This window comes from Hyperolius riggenbachi, chromosome 10 (genome assembly GCF_040937935.1).
Source record: "Hyperolius riggenbachi isolate aHypRig1 chromosome 10, aHypRig1.pri, whole genome shotgun sequence".
NCBI lineage: Eukaryota > Metazoa > Chordata > Amphibia > Anura > Hyperoliidae > Hyperolius > Hyperolius riggenbachi.
This window is the reverse complement of record NC_090655.1, coordinates 138,573,282-138,596,636: the sequence shown is the minus strand read 5'-3', so window position 1 is coordinate 138,596,636 and position 23,355 is coordinate 138,573,282. Positions and strand designations below refer to the sequence as shown.

Below are 23,355 nucleotides of genomic sequence, written 5' to 3'. Positions count from 1 at the left end.
GGAACACAGTTCCTATTCATTGATCTAAGTCCCCATGTGAATGACCTTGGCCGTCTGTGAGACGACGCTGTCATTTACAAAAAACGATACTTACACATCCATGCATTGCTTCCTGTTTGCGTAGTAATACTCCGTATAAGGAGTATACTATGTGACCATATAGTAAAATTACATCTACAAATTTTTTTCAGACTAACAGACTTTTTTTTCCTCATTTAAAATTAACCCTTTACCTCCCACACTTCCTAATAGTTACCCCCCAAAATTGTAAAAAAATACATTGTTACCTTAGGGACAGAACTTTTTAATATGTAGGTCAAGAGGGTATATTCCTGTTTATATTTCAATTATGGGCTTGTAATAAGTGATGGACGCAAAACTGAGAAAATGCACCTTTATTTCCAAATACAATATTGGCGCCATACATTGTACTAGGGAAAAATTTTAAACATTGCAATAGCCGGGACAAATGGACAAATAGTGAGTTTTTTTTAATTACAGTAGCATGTATTATTTTCAAACTATGATGGCCGAAAACTGAGAAATAATTCCTTTTTTTTTTCTTATTTTTCCTGTTAAACGGCAGTGAGGATAAATTTTTTTGCAAAAAGTACCCCCCAAAGAAAGCCTAATTGGTCGCGAAAAAAACAAGATATAGATTGTTTGGTTGTGATAAGCAGTAATAACGTTATAGGCGAATGAATGGAAGGAGCGCTGACATGTGAAAATTGCTCTAGTTTTTTAAGGGGAAAAGCCTTGGAGGTGAAGTGGTTAAAGGTTATTATGCTGTTTATCTTTTAGAGCAGAGAAGACTTTCTGAGTTTAGGTCCACTGACAACTGAAGCGAGAGTTATATGGAGGCTGCCATATTTATTTCCTTTTAAGCAATAGCACTTACCGTGCTGTACTGCTGTTCCTCTACCTCTAATACTTTTAGCCATAGACCCTGAACAAGCATATGCAGATCAGGTGTTTTTGACAATATTGTCAGATCAGACAAGATAAGCTGCATGTTGGTTTCTAGCGTTATTCAAACACTACTGCAGCCAAATAGATCAGCAAAAGTGCCAGGCAACTGGCATTGTTTAAGGGCCCGTTTCTACTGGCGTTGTTGATGCAAGGCGATCGCTGCATCTCCCCACAGGTACTACCTGTTGTCGTCCGAACAACCAGATGCGACGTCATGCAGCTTCCCGTTAGCGGCAACGGGGACTAGGATGCGTGGTGCGGAAATCTGCAGTTGCATCAGGAAATTCGTGTCAATGGAAACTGTTCCATTGACTAACGGCTGCTGCAGTTCAAATGTGGTGTGATGCGATGTAGTAGAAACGCGTCCTTAAAGGAAATATTCTATTATGGCAGCCTCCATATTTAGACCACTCATATGATAAATGTTCTCTGAAAATGTGACATGTTTTGGGAGATTCCTTGTTTTACCTTGTTATAGACATTAAACCATTCAGGATGATGATCCAATTTTTCAGCCTGTAAAGCTACTCTGGTCATAAATCCAAAGGCCTGCAGTGAAAAAACAAAATTGCATATTATGTACAGTTAAACACTACTTGCAGTGCAACACAGCGGGTGGAGACTGGAGAGTGCCAGTGTGAATATTGGGCATTTTATTGTGATGAAAATGAAACACCTCATTCAGTCCCTACAGCAGAGATTAATGTTAGACAGTAGTATTTCTCTTCATACATGTGCACTATAGGGTTGCCTTTAAGCGATTACAGGGAGTACACTTGTGTTGGCCGAGCTCCAACCCACACCCTGGACTCAATTCCCAATCCCTGCTTTAGTAATCTCCTGCTTTCTGGACCCTCTGCTGTACTTCTCAGTTCAGGACATACCCATCACCCTAATGCTGGAAATGCACAATTATATTTTTTCAGTTGATTTACGGTCCGATCTTATTTTCAATCGAGTTTCCAATCGATTTACTTATCAATTTCCATTCACTTCTATGAGAAATCGATCAGAAAAACTATCGAAAATAAGATCGGACATGTCGGAAATTATCTATCGAACTATCTATTTGCTAAAAAAAATGTATGGTGCATTCCCAGCATAATGCAAACTACACAATTCCTCCCTGTAACAATACAAAATATATTAAATAAAAAAGTATTAGAAGAGAAGACCTGGGATTTTTTGGACATGACGCATAGTTCACGACCACAGGCCGCTTCTTTAGAGCAGTGATAACCATTTTGATGGGGGAGCTGGATTCTAGGGCACTGAGGGGGAACAATGTGCTCAGCTGTCATGGTGTGCTTATTCACTCCGCATACCGGATTTGTATGTTAAAAAGGTACTCTGTGCTGATCGTGCATATCAGTCATGACAAACATGGCATCATGAGACTAGACTTTTTAGACAATGGAGTGCTCTATTTGGTTCAGGTTTTCTGCCTAGATTTCAGTTTTAACTTCCTCATGACTATTACTACAATTGCACATCATAAGAATAAATAATGGAGACTACAACAATAGACCTAGAAAACAATAGGCTGCTTATCAAGTGACGTCACTTCCAATTGACTAGCCATCAATCGTATGACTACCGATTGGTTGAATTGCTGGTTCAACTGATATTTTGAAGAGAATCTACCGGACAATCCCTGTGTTTGTCCAACTGATTGATTTAGTTTTCAATTTATCAACAATATTGGTGTCGAAATGTAGTATAGATTTTATTATAGAACATTTTTTAATTGATATGTGTATCTGTACTGTCCGATATGTACAATAAAAAAACATACCAATCGAGTCACTCTGATCTCCTGCATCCCTCCTTGTCATTTCCGCCGCTCCCCGCTGTGATCCTGGCTTTTAATCGCCAGTTTTAGGCAGTGTTTACAAACAAAAACCGTAGCCGCTAACCAGGTAGTGATGTGTGTGTGTGTGTGTGTGTGTGTGTGTGTGTGTGTGTGTGTGTGTGTGTCTATCATGTTACAGTAATACAAGTTTTAATTACATAGTGAATTTTCTGCACTCCAGTAAGGGATTCTCACAGTTTCTCAGCATGGGCAGCTACCTCCTCCCCCCCCCCCCCCCCTTTCCCCTCAGTCAAGCTGAAATTGAGAGCAGAGACCTGTCTGTGAGCGATAAACAAAGCACACACAGAGCCTCCAGTGGTCATATAAGGGATATATTACAGAGACAGTGCAACTAGAAAAGGCTGCAGTAATCCAGACCACATTAGAACAGATATAGGAACCTATAGGATAGAAGAAATAAGGCTGAAAATGTTGTTATAGAGTCTCTTTAAGTACGTGGTAGTTTATATTAACTTTACCCTCAAAAGATGTGCTAGAGCTTATTTTCATGGAGGGCTTATATTTTGAGGCTTGACGCTAAGTGCTCCCTGTAGTCATATGTGCCCCCATATAGCTAGATGTGCTCCCCTGTAGTCAGATATGCCCCCAGGTGTCCTGGTCCCCAGTGGCAGCCCTCAGTATAGCCGTTCCCTCCCTCTGCAGAGTGGCGAGCGGAGCATTACAGCAGAAGAAAATCATCAGTTTCTGGTGAGTCAGCGTTAACGGCTTTCCTCAGCAGTGCCCAGCGTCTCTCCTCAGCCGAGCGCTGCTGGAGTGAGACGTTAACCACTTGATGACCCAGCCTTTACCCCCTCCCTTAAGGACCAGCGCTGATTTCGCTGATCTGTGCTGGGTGGGCTCTACAGCCCCCAGCACAGATCAAACACCAGGCAGAGCGACCAGATCGCCCCCCTTTTTTCCCCACTAGGGGGACGATGTGCTGGGGGGGTCTGATCACTCCTGCCTGTGTGTGGCTGGCGGGGGGGGGCACCTCAAAGCCCCCTCCACCGCAGGATTCCCCCTTTCCCTCTCCTCCCTCCCTTCCCCGGAGATCGGAGGCTGCACAGGAACGGATCTGTCCTGTGCAGCCTCTAACAGGCTCCTGCCTGTTAGCAGCGTTGTACAAATGTAAACAAAGCGGATTATTTCCGCTTGTGTTTACATTTAGCCTGCGAGCCGCGATCGTCGGCCCGCAGGCTATTCACGGAGCCCCCCGCCGTGAGTTGACAGGAAGCAGCCGCTCGCGCGAGCGGCTGTTTCCTGATTTAATTAGCCTGCAGCCGGCGACGCAGGTCTGCGTCGCTGGTCCTGCAGCTGCCACTTTGCCGACGCGCGTTATGAGTGCGCGGTCGGCAAGTGGTTAAAGCTGGCACGTTGGAAGCCAGTGAGTTTCTTCTGCTGTTATGCCTCTTTCACACCAAGACGTTGCGTTTAAGGGGACGTTAAAGTCGCAAAACGTGCCCCTAACGCAACGCATGTTGGTGTTGAAGTTGGACGTCAGATTGAGCCGCGTTATGAGGCTCTTGGTGCTATCCTGGGAAGTCCGGATCTTTTCAATGATTCAGATGATTCGAATCGGATCATTGAAAAGATCCGGATCTTTGAACCGAATCTTTGAATCATTTTACTAGGGAAGCAGGAAGCAGGGGTGCAGCAGAGTGAGAGGTGCAGGAGAATGAAGGCACATTGAGGGTGCTAATGGGGAAGGGAGAGATGCAGCAGGAAGATTGTGCTTGTGCACAGAAGCTGCAGTTCCTGTTTCTTCCAGACATCCACTGTGAACCGAATCCTTCATTGTGATGATCCGGATGATTTGACTCACAAAAAAGAACCAAAGATCCGAATTGTTCATGATCTGGACAACACTACAGTGCAGTGAATATTAATTAGCCATGTGGCTATGAACAATAGCGGACTCTCCCTTTACTGAGCATGTGCAAACAGTCTAACGCAGCTAAAACCACTTATAACGCACAGCATGCTGCACTTTCTTTGAACGTCCAGCGTTACACTGTAACGCAACGTGGGCACTGTTAACAGCCCATTGATTTTTCATTACTGTGAGTTGGGCTGCGTTACAGGCTGCTTTAACGTGCACCTGTAATGTCCCACTAGTGTTGGGCGAACAGTGTTCGCCACTGTTCGGGTTCTGCAGAACATCACCCTGTTCGGGTGATGTTCGAGTTCGACCGAACACCTGATGGTGTTCGGCCAAACCGTTCGGCCATATGTCCGAACTAAGAGCGCATGGCCGAACGTTCCCCGAAAGTTCGGCTAGCGCTGTGATTGGCCGAACGGGTCACGTGGTTCGGACCCGAATGCGCTCTGATTGGCCGAACGGGTCACGTGGTTCGGGTAAATAAATACCCGATCCACGTCATTTCTCCGCCATTTGTCTGTGGGTTTAGCTTTGGGTAGGCAGGCAGGGTAGTTCTCTCTCCAGCCAGGCTAGCCAGGGTCCCCCCAGTCATTGTGTCGCTGCTGGGAACAGTAGTACACCGCTCACCCACACTATATAGCATTGTGTTTACTGCCACTCTGTGTACACCGCTCACCCACCACTGTATAGCATTGTGTTTACTGCCACTCTGTGTCTCTGCTGGGAACAGTAGTACACCGCTCACCCGCCACTGTATAGCATTGTGCTCTGTGTCGCTGCTGGGAATAGTAGTACACCGCGCACCCACCACTGTATAGCATTGTGCTCTGTGTCGCTGCTGGGAATAGTAGTACACCGCTCACCCACCACTGTATAGCATTGTGCTCTGTGTCGCTGCTGGGAACAGTAGTACACCGCTCACCCACCACTGTATAGCATTGTGCTCTGTGTCGCTGCTGGGAATAGTAGTACACCGCTCACCCACCACTGTATAGCATTGTGCTCTGTGTCGCTGCTGGGAACAGTAGTACACCGCTCACCCACCACTGTATAGCATTGTGCTCTGTGTCGCTGCTGGGAATAGTAGTACACCGCTCACCCACCACTGTATAGCATTGTGCTCTGTGTCGCTGCTGGGAATAGTAGTACACCGCTCAACCACCGCTGTATAGCATTGTGCTCTGTGTCGCTGCTGGGAACAGTAGTACACCGCTCACCCACCACTGTATAGCATTGTGCTCTGTGTCGCTGCTGGGAATAGTAGTACACCGCTCACCCACCACTGTATAGCATTGTGTTTACTGCCACTCTGTGTCTCTGCTGGGAACAGTAGTACACCGCTCACCCACCACTGTATAGCATTGTGCTCTGTGTCGCTGCTGGGAATAGTAGTACACCGCTCACCCACCACTGTATAGCATTGTGCTCTGTGTCGCTGCTGGGAATAGTAGTACACCGCTCACCCACCACTATATAGCATTTCTGTACTGCTGCCAGTCAGCGTGTACTTTAAGGATGAGTGAAATGAAGAAGAAATCCTGTGAAAGAGGGAGGGGCAAGGGAAGAGGTGTACAGGCCACAGTGGAGCACCGAAGAAAACCCACTCAATACCGCCCATGTTGTCCAGGAAATCAACCCTCACAAATCCAAAAGAACAGGACCAGATAATTAATTGGATGACCTCTCAAGCGTCCAGCAGTGGGTTAAGCAGCACCAGCACATCACGCACAAGGTCCGAGTCCTCAGCCAGTTACAAGGAGCCAGTGGGCACAAAGCTGACACAACCGGCAGCGACACCACGCACACAACTGCCAAATAACCAGTCTGAAGAATTTCCTCAGGACACAATGGGGTGTTCGCAGGAGCTATTCCCAGCCCAACAAACTTCCACCTTTCAAAGGTCAATGGAACAGCCAGAAATGTTGTGCCCGGATTCACAACCATTTAGTGTGGGAAATGCACCGCGCACTGAAATGCAAGGCGAGTCCGAGGACTTTGAAACCCAAATCCCAGAGCAAGTTGGGCAGGAGGGGTTTCAATTGCAGGAGGTCAGCCGAGAAGATCTGGAAGACGACGTTGGAGTGAGCTGCGCAGAGGTTGTTCTGGGGAGCTCTACTCCACGGCCGCGGCCCACAATCACATATGACGAGTTTGAGGAGATGGAAGAGGAGGAGAGTATGGACAATGTGGACACAGACCCAGATTTTGTATGTGAAGGAGAACATTGCCGTTGTAGCAGCACAGATGAGTCTGTTGAAGAACCCACTGCTGCACGAGTTCGCCTTGTGCCACTAGGTAGGCGGCGCGAAATTTCAGGCACCACAAGCGTGGAAGTTCAAGTGAGACGCAAAAGAGGCGCAAACAGAAATCGCCAGCAAGGCAGGTGCTCCAAAGTCTGGCCTTTCTTTGAAGACTGCAGTGAGGATGGTACCATGGTGATTTGCAAGGTGTGCAAGACCCGCCTGAGCAGGGGGAAAAATATTAACAACCTCTCCACCACCAGCATGACCCGCCACATGGTATCCAAACATCCCACTCTGTGGGCAAACGCGGCAGGACAGGGTACCAGCAACACTGCCTCCCTTGGGGTCACCAGACTCGCCACCAGACCCTCCTCAGCAGCAGCAGTAGCCCAGCCATTGCGTGGTTCACAACAACATTCACAAACATCAGACGACGCTGACACTGTCAGTTTCCGGAATAGTGCTCTTGAGGTCTCCCAGTCTTCATCAAACACAACAACCAACAGCCCTTCAGTGTGCAGCCCTACGGTTCAGTTGTCTGTCTCGGAGATGTTTGAGCGCAAGAGGAAATTGCTAGCAAATGACCCCCGGGCCGTGGCACTAACAGCCAGCATAGCCAAGCTTCTGGCCTGCGAAATGCTGCCATATGGAGTGGTGGAGACAAACAGCTTCAAGGGCATGATGTCAGTGGCCATCCCACGTTACGTGGTTCCCAGCCGCTACCACTTTGCGCGCTCTGCAGTGCCTGAGTTGCATGAGCACGTGGTCAGCAAAATAACCCGAAGCTTGAAGAATGCCGGTGCCTGCAAGGTTCACCTCACCACTGACACCTGGACGAGTGCGTTCGGCCAGGGTCGATACATCTCCCTTACCGCGCACTGGGTGAACCTTGTGGAGCCTGGCAGCGATTCCTCACCTGCTACGGCGCCGGTGTTGCCCACGCCGCAAACAGCTGCACCGCCGTCCCTCCCACTGGATAACAACAACAGCAGCACCTACCTCTCTGACTCCTTCTCCTCCAACGCATCTCAAAGTTGTACCTCATCCGGAAACGCTAACCCAGCAGCAGTAGGATCGTGGAAGCAGTGCAGCACAGCTGTTGGCATGCGTCAGCAAGCGTTGCTGAAGCTGATCTGCCTTGGGGATAAGCAGCACACAGGGGAGGAAATTTGGAGGGGAATAAAGGAACAGACGGATTTGTGGCTGGCACCGCTGGACCTGAAACCGGGCATGGTTGTGTGTGATAATGGGAGTAATCTCATTCGCGCTTTAAGGTTGGCTAAGCTGACACACATCCCTTGCCTGGCGCACGTGATGAACCTAGTAGTTCAGCAGTTCCTGAGGACATACCCAGGCGTGGCCGATCTTCTGTTGAAGGTGCGACGAGTGGCCAAACATTGTAGAAATTCCAGTACTGCTTCGGGGGCACTCGCAAAGATGCAGGAGCGCTTCAATCTCCCCCACCATCGCTTGCTGTGTGATGTCCCTACGCGCTGGAATTCTACGCTGCACATGCTAGCCCGCTTTTGCGAGCAGAAGAGTGCAGTGGTCCAGTACATGACGGCGCAGTACCGAGGCGCATCCAGACAGCTGCCAAGCTTCTGTGGATCCGATTGGGCCAACATGTTGGACCTCTGCCAAGTCCTCCAAAATTTTGAGCAATCCACGTTGCTTGTGAGCAGTGACAACTCTTCAGTCAGCATTACCATACCACTGCTGTGTTTACTGAAGAAGTCAATGTTGAAAATCAAGGAAACAGCTGTCATGATGCAACTAGGGGAATCTGAAGGAGAAAACGATCAGCGTGATGATACCAACATCAGGCCATCTGCCTCAGGAAACGCTGGCCCCAGCAGCTATGACGAAGAAGAGGAGGAGGAACAGCTGGAGTTGGAGCAGGAATTTCATGCCACCACTGACGAGGGCCAGAGCGGTGCACGTTGGACTTCCACAATTCAGCGCGAATGGTCAGCAGAAGCAGACCAGGAAGAAGGTGACGACTATGATGCATCACAACTATCACAACGCTCACAAGAGGATGATGAGGATTCTGGCAGGACTCTGGCACACATGGCTCAATTCATGCTAGACTGCATTGAACGCGACCCACGCATTGTGCGCATTCTGGACAACACCAATTACTGGGTTTATACCCTTCTGGATCCACGGTACAAACACAATGTTCCAAAACTGCTTGAAGAAAGAGTCAGACAGGTCAAAATGGAAGAATACCAGCAGGCCCTTGGGGAGACTTTAGAGAGGAGATTGACATTCTCCCCCTCCTCTAGCCAGTTGTTCACCGACAGACTGACTTCTGCAAACCCAGGACGACCAGGAGGGCAGCAAACAACACAAGCCGCAGCTAGTGCCCAAAAGGGAATGGTATCGGCAGTGTGCTTGGAGTGGGAAAATTTTCTGACACCCATGCAGCAGCCCACAGAACAGCAAGCGTGCAGATCCACCTCCAACACCGATCGCCTGGAGAAGATGGTCAAGGACTACATGTCAGATGGCGTAGCTGTGTTGAACAATCCATCTGCACCCTTCAACTATTGGGTATCGAAGCTAGACACCTGGCACAAACTGGCAATGTACGCAATAGAGGTGCTGGCTTGCCCGGCAGCCAGCGTTATGTCGGAACGCTGTTTCAGTGCTGCCGGAGGCATCGTCACAGATCGGCGTATTCGCCTCTCCACAGAAAATGCAGACCGTCTGACTCAAATTAAAATGAATCAATCCTGGATTAGAAACGACTACGCAACACTCCCGGACCCCAACCAAGTAACATGAACAATGAACATCTGTGATGGGTTAGCGTTTCCGGTCCCTGTTTATTGAACCTCTCATCTGTATTACATTTATGACTGCATGGCGACAAAATGCATTGCTATCCGCACGCTTCTTGTCCTCATGCAAGGCCTGGGTTGTTGTGTCTCAAAGCGTGGCCTTCTCCTCCTGCGCCTCCTCCTGTTCCATCACGTGTGCTGCTGCTGGGTTAGCATTACCGGTCCCTTTTCCTGGAACCTTTTATCTGTATTACATTTATGACTGCGTGGCGACAAAAAGCATGTTACCTGTGCAAAGAAAAATGACATTTTCCGCATTTAAAAGACATTTTTTCCTTTGAAACTTTACAATCAATTTTCTCAAAAACTATAAGCTCTTTTTCAAATATTTTTTTTCCCTCTTGTACCCACTCCCAAGGTGCACATACCCTGCATTAGGGGTATTTAGCATGTAAGGAAGCTTTACAAAGCACGAAAGTTCGGGTCCCCGTTGACTTCCATTATGTTCGGAGTTCGGCGCGAACACCCGAACATCGCGGCCATGTTCGGCGAACGTTCGCAAACCCGAAAATCCAGGTGTTCGCCCAACACTACGTCCCACTGTGAAAGCAGCCTTATGATCCGTTCGCCACTCTGCAGATGGAGGGAGTGAAGGGAGTACATTAGGCGGCTAGTGAGCCGCCCAACTTGCAGTAGCAATCTTCACCTGACACAGCTAGGGCTCATTTCGGGGGAGGTTTACATTTCAAGGAAATACATTATTAAAGCGGAATATAACCCAGCATTTCAACTTTGCTCTAAAACATTATTTACAGCATATTATATGCAACCAGCATTTTTTTTTTTTTTTTTTTTTTTACTAGACCAGCATTGGAAGGGTTACACACAGAGCTTTAAAGTTCCGTGGAGAGAAATGCTGCCGCAGCCGAAGTTTAGATAGATACATTTAAGTAAACACAATGTAACAAGTGAGGAATGTGACTCACTCACTCTCTGTGTCCGGGAGCTCCTGCACAGTCAGTGTGTGTCACATTCCACACTTGTTACATTGTGTTTACTTAAATGTATCTATCCAAACTTCGGCTGCAGCAGCATTTCTCTCCACTGAACTTTAAAGCTCTGTGTGTAACCCTTCCAATGCTGGTCTAGTAAAAAAAAATGCTGGTTGCATATAATATGCTGTAAATAATGTTTTAGAGCAAAGTTGAAATGCTGGGTTATATTCCGCTTTAAGAAGTAGTTAGATCCTTCAGCAACAGGAAATTTAAACCACAGATGCAGTTCAATCAAGTTTATTGTAGATTGCTTCTTCAGTACCATCGTTGTACTTACCCGATTAAAGTCCTTGAAGTGGAATTCTTTGCAAATAGCATCTCTTCCATCTACTTCATTCCACCCAACTGCCCTGAGGTTAGGCAAGAGCTGATCACGTTCGTCTCCACTCAGCCTGTGGGCCTTGCCTGCCTGTCAGAATGACATCAAATATAAAACGGATGAAGCATAGAGAACTTTCCTTTCCTTCTTCCAGTAATCTAAACATTGCTGTTTGCCTATAATCCTCTTAGTTCAATCTTTAGTTACTTGCACAGATCTTCATTTATAGTAAAGGGATTGCACACCAAATATTTTCAGTTTCTTTCAGAAGCGACAGCATTAAGGCTGGGAGCACACTTGTCTGTGCCAAAAACCATGACATTTCTGCCATATGCAGTTTGTGTTTTTTGAATTGCATTTTTGTATGCTCTTGCATCCCTTTTTTTTTTTCTTTTTTCTTTTTTTGTCTGCATTTCAAATAATCAGCCTTTTTAGTTAAATGGAAAATTGTCATTTTTTTCCTCCTTCAAAATTGCATGCTCTTTATTCCAGTCTACAGGAAAACATAGTATGAAAATCACATGTAAATCGTGCGTCCATGTAGTAAACTCCTGTCCTGGATTTATTAAATATTGAGTGTACGAGTACTTGTAAGACATTTCAACTTGAGTGTAAAGACTCACACACACTAGCAGCCTTTTCTAAGCGCTTTAAAAAGCTCTTGCTAATGCAATGCTATGGGGGATTTTTATAATATCACATCGCTCAAGTGGGATCACACCCATAGCATTACATTAGCAAGAGCTTTTCAAATCACAAGCGCTTAGAAATGGCTTAATGACGTACTGCTAGTTGTATACTTGTATTATTTGCTTTCCCTTTTTAAAACGAAAGCATGTAAATTATCAACTGTTACTAATAGTAATGTAGCTGCAGTGTGTACTCAGTGTGTCTGTTTGAATAATTTGCTTTAAAACTACAGTCACTGCTGCAAAAAAAAACTACTACAGTCAATAGCATCCCTCTACAAAAGAGCTGTATGGACTTCTAATGACTCATTTTATAACACAAAACAATAACAGCGACAATTTGTAATTTGGAACAGAACTAAAATCACTAATTCAAGTACTACAGAGAGGACATCTATTGTCAGCAGTTCTAGCTTTCATAAATATCGGGCGAGTTCGCTGTTGGGGGTGGGAGCATCATGGGGGGAGGGGGTGTCAGTTAAGGTTAGGCATCAGTAGAGTGAGGGCTTGTGTGAGAATATGGTTAGGGTTAGTGATAGTAAAATATCTGATTTACCAATAGTTTACAGAATTTCCACGGCCCAATTGTAGAATACCGGTCATTTTACTGATATTTTGTTAGGGGCTATTTTCGGTGCCCACATTTCTGCATGTATGTGGTACAGGCATGGAGAAAGTAACACATTCCTGTTAAAAGTTGTGAGTATTTCCAGTTCTTGATCCTCACACTGCAGACTTTAACTTTTTACAGACACCATAATTACCCCATTACTCTTACTAAGGGCCCTGATACATCAAACAGCATTTTGCAGGTCGTTTCCTTCACCTCCTTAGTGGTAACCCAGAGTCAGACTCGGGTTGGAAATCCGCAGCTCAGAGCGGTAACCCAGAGTTTGATCCATGGGAGGTGAGTAATATGTGGGGCTGCCGCAGATCTACCTAGCGGTATGATTTTTAGGATCTAAAAGCGTGTGAAAAAAATTACAAAGCTTTCAAACACTAGAAATAATCATACCGCCAGGGAGGTTAAACACCTCCATTGACTTACATTAAAATTGCAAAAAAAAATTTAAATTGTGATCAAGTCAATGGAAGCTTTTTTTTTTTTTTTCTTTTTTTTTTTTTTTTTTACGAAAACGACCAGAAAAACACTATTTAGTGTGTCAGGGCCATAATATGTGAGATGTTATATTAAGCGTTCAGACAAATTGTGGCACAGTTGGCATCACAAATCTTGATACTATGTAAATTTTGAGGCTGGAAATTTGTTTGATGTCAGTTGAGCAATTTGGTATCCGACTGAAATGTTTCCCATGTTTGTTTCTGACATGATGAACTGTACTATTTAGTTGTGCCCGTGTGCAACATTAACCATTGTTTTTAGGCTAGTCCCTGCTGCAGTGGGTCAAGCAGCTGTTGGGCCTTCCCTCTTGGTCCCATGCAGAATTGCTTTCAGGCTATCAACGTGTAGTGTTGCTATGTGACTAAGTGGGCAGAACAATGCACTCGGTTTGCTGGTCAAGAGAGGTTGGGGGTGGCCATACAAACACTGGATGTTCGGCAGAGGCAGCAGTAATCATCCTCTCGGATGAGTTTCATCTGGCATGTGTACAGACTTTTATATTTGCTTTTGTGTACTTTACTTCAGCTGGAACATATAAACCATCTGTCATTCATTTCCATATAATGCTTTGTAAACAATGAGTAAGCAGAAAAAGGAGATCTTCAATGCAGCATGGGTGATCCTCAATGACAGACAAATGTCTGGTTTCTTATTATCAAGATGGAAAAATAGATACCGTTTCATCTCAGCACTGCTATAAAGCCACAGTGTTATAAGAGAGCTCTATTAGACAGGGGAAAAACATGATTGTAAAAGCTAATAAAAACCACAAATGAATAGGTCCCGAAACTGTAGCTAATCAGTTCTTTTTTTTTTTTTTTTTTTTTTTACTCATTTAGTGAAAAATAAATGTTTACTCAAAAAAAAGCACGAAATTAAACTTATAAGCGAGAAGATGTTAATCCTTCCTGGAAAGCGTTTTCAGCATACCCTATTTCTTTGTAGTATACATTTCATATGTTAAAGTGGACCTGAACTCAGAACTCCTCTCTGCTCTAAAAGATACACAATTAATAACCTTTAAACAAAAAACACAAAAAACATTTCTTTGTTACAGCTGATACAAACTAAAATAAATCAGCACAGTTTCTACTTCCTAATTCATGCAAGCAGTCATATTGTTTACAGCCTTTGCTTTCAAATGAGCGTATCTGCCATAGGCAGTCATGTGACACAATTTACAACTAGTGATTAGACACAAATTAGGGGGAATAACACAGGCTAAACTATTTAAATACATACAGGGTGCATGTTTTCCTTGTGTCCTGTGCAAGAGTTCAGGTCCACTTTAATATGTATGTGTAACGATCTGTGTAACAGAGAGGATCTGATTATTGGCGATCTGCAGTATCACCAAAAATACAGATATATACCTGATTTATTGATGATCTGCAGTATCACTGATAATCAGATATATCACTAACCTCTGGACACCTGAGGTATGAGTGTTTGGGTGCAACAGTAATACTTTGAGGACAATACCTGGAGTACAGGTACAAAAGCAGTAAGGAATACTGCACAAGAGAACAAGTTCCTTCCAGTAGCCAGAGACTCTCCCGAAGGTAGGAGTCAGGCTGGGGGTAGGAAGGGCCAGAGCGTGAGTGACACCAAGGAAGGTGTCACTAACTGATCTGTAAACTATCTGCTAACTGGGAGATAGTTCTCGAGGTCGGGCAAGCTAGGTCGGCAACACACAGACAGATAAAGTACACAGACAGAAGGCTGGTTCGGTAATCCTAAGAAACGCAGGGTTTGGCAACAGAGTATCAAATATAGCGAAGTACCGAATCAGTGATCAGAAGAGTAGTCAGGAAAGCAGAAAGTCATAACAGATAATAAACAATGCCTAATCTTGGGTGTGAGCTCCGTGATCATCAACACCCTGGAACTAGTCTGAAGTATAACAGAATGGTAACACAGTATCTGACAATAGGTCTGAGTGCTTCCACGTAGTGATCACAACTGCAGACAACCAGAGAATGACCAGCACCCAGTATATATAGAAAAGCGCTCTCCAGCGCCTCCCCTAAGTGCTGGACCAATGGGAACTGGTTGAATCGTCAGCTGACCGGCTTGGTCGGCGGACTCCCTTCTGGCTGTCAAAAGTTCTGCCTCTCAGCGCGCGTCCTTCTGAACCTGTGTGGACTATCAGTCCCACCCACACCAGACGTGTTGTAAAGCACCCGCCGCACTGGATGCGGAACCGGCCGCACCGCTATCAGAGCATGCGGCGGTTTCTCCGCGTTCAGCCATATTAGTGGATGTAGGCCTATGCGTGCAAACCGCCGCGTTGGACGCGGAATCAGCCGCCTTGTTCTGAGTACACGCGGTGGCTTTTCCGCGTTTTCTCACAGTATGTGAATACAATAATTGCCCTTGACCTTTTATTTTGGGGATGGGGGCATGATGGGAAGGCAGCTGATTGCTCTTGTACCCTAGGAGAAGGCTATAGGAAGTATCTGTGGAGGTGTAGCAATAGGTAATGCAGAGATGGTGACTGCACCTGAACCCCTGGCTGGACCCAATGAGCCTACATGAGTCCATCCTTCAGTCACTGTATTAGCTGTTTTTTGGTACTATAGTAGTAATTATTAGCTCTATGTGCTGTGAATAGTGGTAATCGCTAAAAAAACATTACTTTTCCTTCAATACCACCTCTATCACACAGTGGTTGACTTTGGCAAGCCAGTTATGGTGGTATGTATCATGTGAATATTTTGCATACTGTGCTGGAGAATCCCAGTGTGAAATTTGCATTGGGGTCCATGGCGTCTCTGCATGTTGTTAGTATCTTATTATATATTAAGCGCCATCTACGAATTTGTATGTTCTCCCAGTTTCTGCATGGGTTTAACAGATAAGTTATTTGGCTTCCCCTAAAAATTGGCCCTAAACTATGATACATACACTACATGGAAGATGTTGGCGCTATAAAAATACTAAAGAATAGTAATTATGGCCGTAATGTAGACAACACACGAGACAATATGGTCAGCTAATCCATCATATTTTTCATTAAAAAATGATCTTATTGGCAGAAATTTTAATTCCTCTCCCCACTAACCCTTCAGAGCAATCATTTAAAAGTTTCAGGTTTTATTCACAGTGGGACGTTATGGAGCTGCGTTATAAAGTCTTACAATGCAGCTTACCGCACTACAATAATAAGCCTATGGGACGTTCACAGTGTGACAAGTCTGTATGGAACTCAGCCCCGCACTGTCACCCAAACTATCAAGTGTTGATCCCCACAGGTGACAATCATTCTGCGCATTTATGATTTATAATACAACTATTATACAATGTATTTGATCGACCCCTACTCAATCTGATTCATCAGGATGCTTATTTTGTGATCGAAATTAGCCTCCGATCAATTAAAAATGGAACAAAATCGACCCAAGCGTATGGTCAAAAAATTGATTCATGTTTGATCGCTTACAAAAAAGCAGCCAACGACCATTAAGTCTAACGACGGACGAGCTAGATCGTTAAAAATGAACGATCTAGCTTGGCGGACTTTTCCCAACGACGATCGTTTGCAAAAGTAGTACATCGTTGGAAACGGTCGTTCGTACTAGGCTTGACATGCGCATTTCACTATTCCTCCATGGAACTTTTCATTTTTATGCGCAGGCGCAATAGGTGCTTTTACGTGATGTAACGTTCGTTCTAACGATGTGATAGTTACATACCTTTTTAAAACTAACTTTACTTAGGTCGTTCTTTCGTCAATTAAAAGTTCGTTGGTCGTTGACAACGAACGATCGTTGTCGCATGTGTGTACGTAGCTTAAGAATCGATAGGTTATTTGATCGTCCTATAATCGACCTGTGTATGGCCAGCATTAGAGTGATTAAAATGTGGAATGCATTACCACTGGAAGTAGTTATGGCAAATTAAAGGACAACTGAAGTGAGAGGGATATGGAGGCTGCCATATATATATTTAATTTTAAACAATGCAAAATGCCTGGCTGTTTTGCTGATCCACTGCTACTAATACTTTTAACCATAGACCCCCAAACAAGCAAGCAAGCAGATCATGTTTCTGACAAAAAAAAACTAACAAGATTAGCTGCATGGTTCGTACGGGTGTGTGATTCAGACACTACTGCAACAAAATCAGCAGGACCGACAGATAACTAGCATGGTTTAAAAGAAAAACACATGGCAGCCTCTATATCTCTATCACTTCAGTTGTCCTTTAAAGGGGGGCTTGGATGCTTTCCTTATGTTGAAGGGCATCCATGGCTATAATTACTAGGTAGTTCCTGGCACTGTTGAGCCATGGATGTTATCTGAGTCAGGAAGGATTTTTTCTTCCCCTTTTAGGGCTAGGTTGCAGGCTAGTGTTGTACCATACTTTCTGGTTAAACTTAGACATATGTCTATTATTATTATTATTATTATTATTATTATTATTATTATTACGTAATTACAGTATATAGTGCTGCCGTAATGCTGCCGTAATGCACGGTGCTTGATATATGGTTACATACACATGTCACTAACTGCCCCTCAACATAATTCCCTATCCCTACCATAGTCGTACAATAGTTGTATTATCAAAATGATTAACGTACAGAATGATTATCAGACTCCTAAATGTGCAGAGTGATGTGCAACATGCAGTAGGAGATGCTGGGCACTTGAGTGAGCAGGAGGCGGAGAGAGGAGGATGCACAGAGCTGGACTGGCAGAGATGTGATAGAAGCACAGCTTCTGCTGCGCCATACTCTGCATTACACACTGGGCTGAGGGAGTGTAGCAGACGGACGGGGACGCAAGGTGGCACAAGGAGATCTGGCAGGAGGCACAAAAAAAGTATCCAAATTGGTGTGTGATCTTTGGGATTACTAGGGGGCACAAAGGGGAACAGAAAGTAGCACAAAGGGGTGCCTCCACTGTGTCCTTATGCCCCCCCCATCCCTTTACTACTTTCTGTGGGCACGTGGTATGGAATAATGCACAGGGGGACAGAGGTGACAGAGGGGGGCACTGAAGGTAAAAAGATGCACAGACTAGATACAGGGAACAGAGATGGGCCTGGTATAGTGTTTCAACTTCAGGACAGATTCAGGTTAAAGGGACCTGAAGCGAGTACAATTATTTAAAATAAACACATGACGTAGCTGCAAATGAATATTACATACTAACCTCACTGTCAGTTCCTCTCAGAAGCTCACCATTTTCTTCTTACAGTGATCTCTCCCAGTTCTGACAATATTTTGTCAGAACTGAAATATACCAGTTGCTGTCAGTTATATATCAGCAGCTGTCAGGTAAAACTGAATGTGCAAGGTAATGTCCATGTTCCCCTATGGCTCAAGTGGGTGATATTACAGTTTAACAGTGTGCTGACCAGGAAGCTGCTATGGGGTAATGGTCATTTTCCCAGTACGTCTGCTCAGACAGCACCCCTAATGAGACTTGTCTCCCTCCGAGCAACGGACAGGAAGCTGCAAAAGATTTAAAAATTTGCATAATCAGGCGGTCAATAGTATAAATAGGCATAGTCTCTCACTCTACCTTCAGTTCTAGTTTCCTGTCCGGACGTGAAGGAGGGAGAGGTCTCAAGGTGCCATCCGGTCAGATGACTGGGGCTTGCTGCAAGGTCTCCTGATAGTCCGCTCCAGGGGAGAGCGGTATGATGTGACTAGCAGCATTCAGGAGGCTTCTCCCAGCAAGGCGGCAGATTTATGCGCGCAGACGCGCGCTCCAGGAACTTCCGCTCGGAGAAACCGGAAGTCGTCACGCAGAGGCGTCCCACGTGACCAGGAAGCGCTGCAGAGCAGTTAGCGGCAGGGGCCGCGGCGGGACAGCGCCAGCTGAACGAAATGTATCAGGTGATTGGGGGTAATTATGCAAATCACTTTGCCGATAGTTGAAAAGCCACCTTGTTTCCCATATCTCAGATGTCGGCTGAGATCATGGAGGACGCTGCAGGATCCTCTACTGCATTATCTGTGGAACCTGGCTCTGAATCCTCTCTGGCAAGTAGTCTGCGGGGCATACTGCTTAGCTAGTATCTAGTTTTGTTGGTGGTTTTTTTCTGCTAAGAGGATTATGTAGCTAACATAGGCTTATTGTTTGTTTGTATTTTAGCCTAAAAAGTCTGACAAGGTGGATAAGTCGGGGACACATTCCAGTCAAGACAAACGCTCAGACAGCAAGGTTGAAAGGAGATGTGCTATTTGCAATAACCGTGTATCTTCCAGCTCCAGAAAATTATGCCAGTCCTGTACCGATAAAGTAGTGAAAAATGAGTCTCCTGCTGTATTTAAAGACTTGATGGGGTGGATGAGAGCGGAGATGGCTACAGCTATGAGGGAAATAAAGGACTCTGCTATGGCTTCCTCCTCTGCAGCCGATGCTGCTGCCTCATCTGTCACTATGCCTCTAGTTAATCCACTTGCTAGTATTGTCTCTGATGCACCTCCTGCCTTTCTCCCACCAGTATCCCCAGCAGGCTCTATTGTGAATTTGCCTCTCCCTATCGGTGCTAAGAGGAAGAGGTCTGCTGAGGATGTGATTGAATCCGATTTATCAGAAGGGGAGATTTCTTCTCTTGAACAACTTTCAGAAGAGGAAGTTGGGGAAAAAGGAGATAAATCCCAGAAATTTGCCTTCTCCCCAGAACTGATGAGAGATTTTATTTCTGCCTTACATAGTACCATGGGTATTAAAACTGAGCAGAAATCCTTGACACCCCTCAACCAAATGTACGAGAGCTTGGCGGACCCCCAGTCACATTTTATTCCTGTCCATTCCTCTCTCAAGTCTATGATTAAGAAGGAATGGGACATGCCAGAAAAGAGGGCCTTTTGGCCGCGATCTATGTCCAAACGTTATCCCTTCAGTCCCGAAGATTCGGGGTTTTGGGGTCCTCCGCCAAAGCTTGACCCATCATTGTCTAGGGTGTCAAGGAAGACTGACCTATTATTTGAGGATTTCGGGAATCTTAAAGATCCCATCGATAAAAAGATGGACAATATCCTACGTAGAGCCTGGGAGTCTTCCTCTCTGACCTTCAAGCCTGCAGTTGCATCCACAGCAGTGGGTAGATCAATGAAAACATGGCTTTTAGAGATGCAGGCCAAGATTGCTTCAGGAGTACCTAGGGAGGAGATACTCAAAGATTTTCCCAACTTGTTTAATGCAGCTGATTACCTTACTGATGCCGCTGATGACTCTGTTAAGCTAACAGCAAGAACCACTGCTCTAGTGAACTCTGCCAGAAGGGGAGTTTGGGTTAAGACTTGGGGAGGCGATAACTCGTCTAAGTCAAAACTCTGCGGCATTCCTTGTGAAGGGGGTCTTTTGTTCGGTTCTAAACTGGACGAAACCTTAGATAGAACAGCTGACACAAAGAAAAACTTTCCCACTAGGAAGAGATCTTTTCAGTTTAAACGGCCCTTTCGTGGGCCATCAAAGCCAGAGAGTAACGATAAAGCAAACACAAAAAGGAGATGGGCCCCTTATAGGAACCAGAGGAACAAGCCCAACAACCCCCCGATTACCAAGTCAAATAGACAATGACATCAGGCTCCCAGTGGGAGGAAGACTTTCCCACTTCTTCGAGACATGGCAGCTCTACAGAACAAATCCATGGCTCCTACACATTGTATTAGAAGGGTACAGAATAGAATTCGATGTCACGCCTCCTCAGAGATTCCTTCTCACTCCCTTACCTTCAAACAGGCTAAAACAGCTTGCTCTTCAGAACGAGGTAAAATCTCTACTCCACAAGAAGGTAATCAGGGAGGTTCCCTCATGTCAGAAAGGCCAGGGGTTCTATTCGCCAGTATTTCTGGTCAAAAAGGCTCAAGGGGACTTCCGCTTCATTATCAACCTGAAGGGTCTAAACAAGTCAGTAACATACAGAAGGTTCAGGATGGACAACATTTTGTCTGTGATTCGTCTCTTACAGAAGGACTGCTTCCTGGCATCCCTGGACCTGAAAGATGCTTACCTGCACATTCCTATCCACCTGTCCTCACAGCAATTCCTCAGATTTGCAGTCCTGCTGGACGGAGAGGTAAGACACTTTCAATTTAATGCTCTCCCCTTCGGATTAGCCTCAGCACCATGGTTGTTTACTAAGGTCATGGCAGAAGTACTTGCAGTTTTGAGAATGCAATCAATTAATATCATAGCCTATCTGGATGATTTACTGATTTGGGGTTCATCTGCAAGCTTAGTGAGTTCCCATCTTGACTCTTGCATAGCCTTCCTTCAGTCGTTAGGGTGGCTAGTAAACTGGGAAAAGTCTTCCTTATCTCCTTGCCAGAATATGGAGTATCTAGGGTTCAATGTTGATACTTTGAATGAAAGAGTTTTTCTCCCTGATAGGAAGATCTCTTCCATACTTAATGCTGTTCTCTCTTTTCAGACATCAAGAAGCATTTCACTGAGAAAGGCAATGGCGATGTTGGGACTATTAACAGCTTCGTTCCCTGCGGTTCAGTGGGGACAGTTTCACTCGAGAAGCTTACAGATATGGATCTTAAGAAGTTGGAACAGGAAGCAATCTTCCCTAGACAAGAAGGTGATGATCCCGCACGATGTCAAAGTATCGTTGCTATGGTGGCAGATTCGAGACCATCTTTCAAGGGGGCGTCTCTGGCAGTATCCAAATCAGACAATTATAACTACGGATGCCAGTTCGTGGGGATGGGGAGCCCACCTGGATCTTCTTCCAGCCCAAGGTCGTTGGTCAACCAAGCTGAGGTCTCGCTCGTCAAACAGCAGAGAACTGGAAGCGGTATGGCAGGCATTACAGTCTTTCAGCAGCCACATCAAGGGCCAGCATGTTTTGATAAGATCAGACAACAGCAGTGTGGTGGCATACATAAATCGCCAAGGAGGAACAAGAAGTCATCTTTTGTGGCGTCAGTCATCTCGAATTCTAAACTGGGCAGAGGAAAACCTGGATTCCCTAAGCGCCAGCCATTTGAAGGGAACATCGAACCATCTGGCCGACTTCTTAAGCAGAAAGACCCTGGACCAGAACGAGTGGACTCTCAAGCAGGAGGTCCTTCAACAGATTACGGACTTATGGGGGTGTCCGGAGGTAGATTTATTCGCCAGGAAAGTAAATACGAAGTATCAGAAGTTTTGTTCGCTCCATCCACGAGACAAGCCTTGGGCGATAGATGCCTTCTCCATGAACTGGGGTCACCATCTGATGTATGCATTCCCCCCATTGCCTCTCATACCCAAGGTCTTGAACAAGATCATACGGGATCAGGCTCGAGTGATATTGATCGCACCATTTTGGCCAAAAAGACCTTGGTTCACGTTACTACAGACTTTAACGATATCTCAGCCAATCACCCTTCCTCTCCTCCCGGACCTTCTGTCTCAGGGACCTGTGTTTCACCAGAATCTACATCTACTTCATCTTACAGCATGGAACCTGAGTGGAAATTGTTAAAGGCAAAGGGACTCTCTGATGGATTGGCGGAAACTCTTATCCAGAGTAGAAAGAAGGTGACTCGTCAGATTTATCAAAAGGCCTGGAGAGTGTTTAATGAATGGTGCAATGAAAAATCTATGCTCAATAACTCTGTCACATCCGTGCTGGAATTTTTACATGATGGTTTCCTGAAAGGACTCAGTATAAGCACCCTTAAAGTACAAACTTCTGCTTTGTCTGTATTTTTGGAGAGGAGACTGGCTCAGGAACACTTAGTGATCCGTTTCTTTGAAGCTTTAAAGAGGATTAAGCCTACTATAAGGTCTAGAGTACCTACTTGGGACTTGAATACAGTCCTTCAGGGGCTTTGCAAAGCTCCGTTTGAACCCTTAGAACAGGCATCAGACAAGATGGTAACCCTTAAGACTGCATTTCTATTAGCCATCACTACTGCTAGACGACTGGGGGAATTACAAGCTCTTTCTATCAAGGAACCATACTGTGTGATATCTGATGATCGAGTTACATTGCGGTTGGACATTGCCTTCCTTCCCAAGGTTGTATCGACATTTCATAAATCTCAGGAGCTGTATATTCCTTCTTTTTGTGCTAATCCAGCTAATGATAAAGAAAGAGAGTTGCATCTCTTAGATGTAAGGAGATGTCTGCTTTATTACCTGGAAAGAACTAAATCATGGAGACAGACTGAGGCAATGTTTGTCATCTTTTCCGGAAAATCTAAAGGAAAAGGAGCATCTAAGACCACTCTGGCTAGATGGATAAAACAGGCTATAGCGACAGCTTATCAGATTCAAGGCAGACAGCTATCTTCACCAGTGAGAGCACATTCGACGCGAGCTGTTTCAACCTCATGGGCAGAGAGGGCTGGAGCCTCCATCGAACAGATATGCAGGGCAGCTACCTGGTCCAGCCAGAATACATTTATAAAGCACTATAGACTTAATGTGTCAGCTAACGCTGATTTATCATTTGGCAGAAAGGTTCTGCAGGCTGTGGTCC

The 23,355-nt window shown here is 45.3% G+C and overlaps 1 protein-coding gene across 1 annotated transcript in view; it reads right to left on the bottom strand.

Moving 5' to 3' along the window:
* PCBD1 (pterin-4 alpha-carbinolamine dehydratase 1) overlaps positions 1-23,355 on the bottom strand; it is a 39,334-nt gene that overhangs the window by 2,401 nt on the left and 13,578 nt on the right. The window contains exons 2-3 of the mRNA XM_068258296.1: positions 11,062-11,193; positions 1,438-1,518 (exon numbers count right to left, since the gene is read on the bottom strand). Of these exons, the coding sequence (XP_068114397.1) occupies positions 1,438-1,518; positions 11,062-11,193 (213 nt within the window). The remainder of the gene's footprint in view (positions 1-1,437; positions 1,519-11,061; positions 11,194-23,355) is intronic.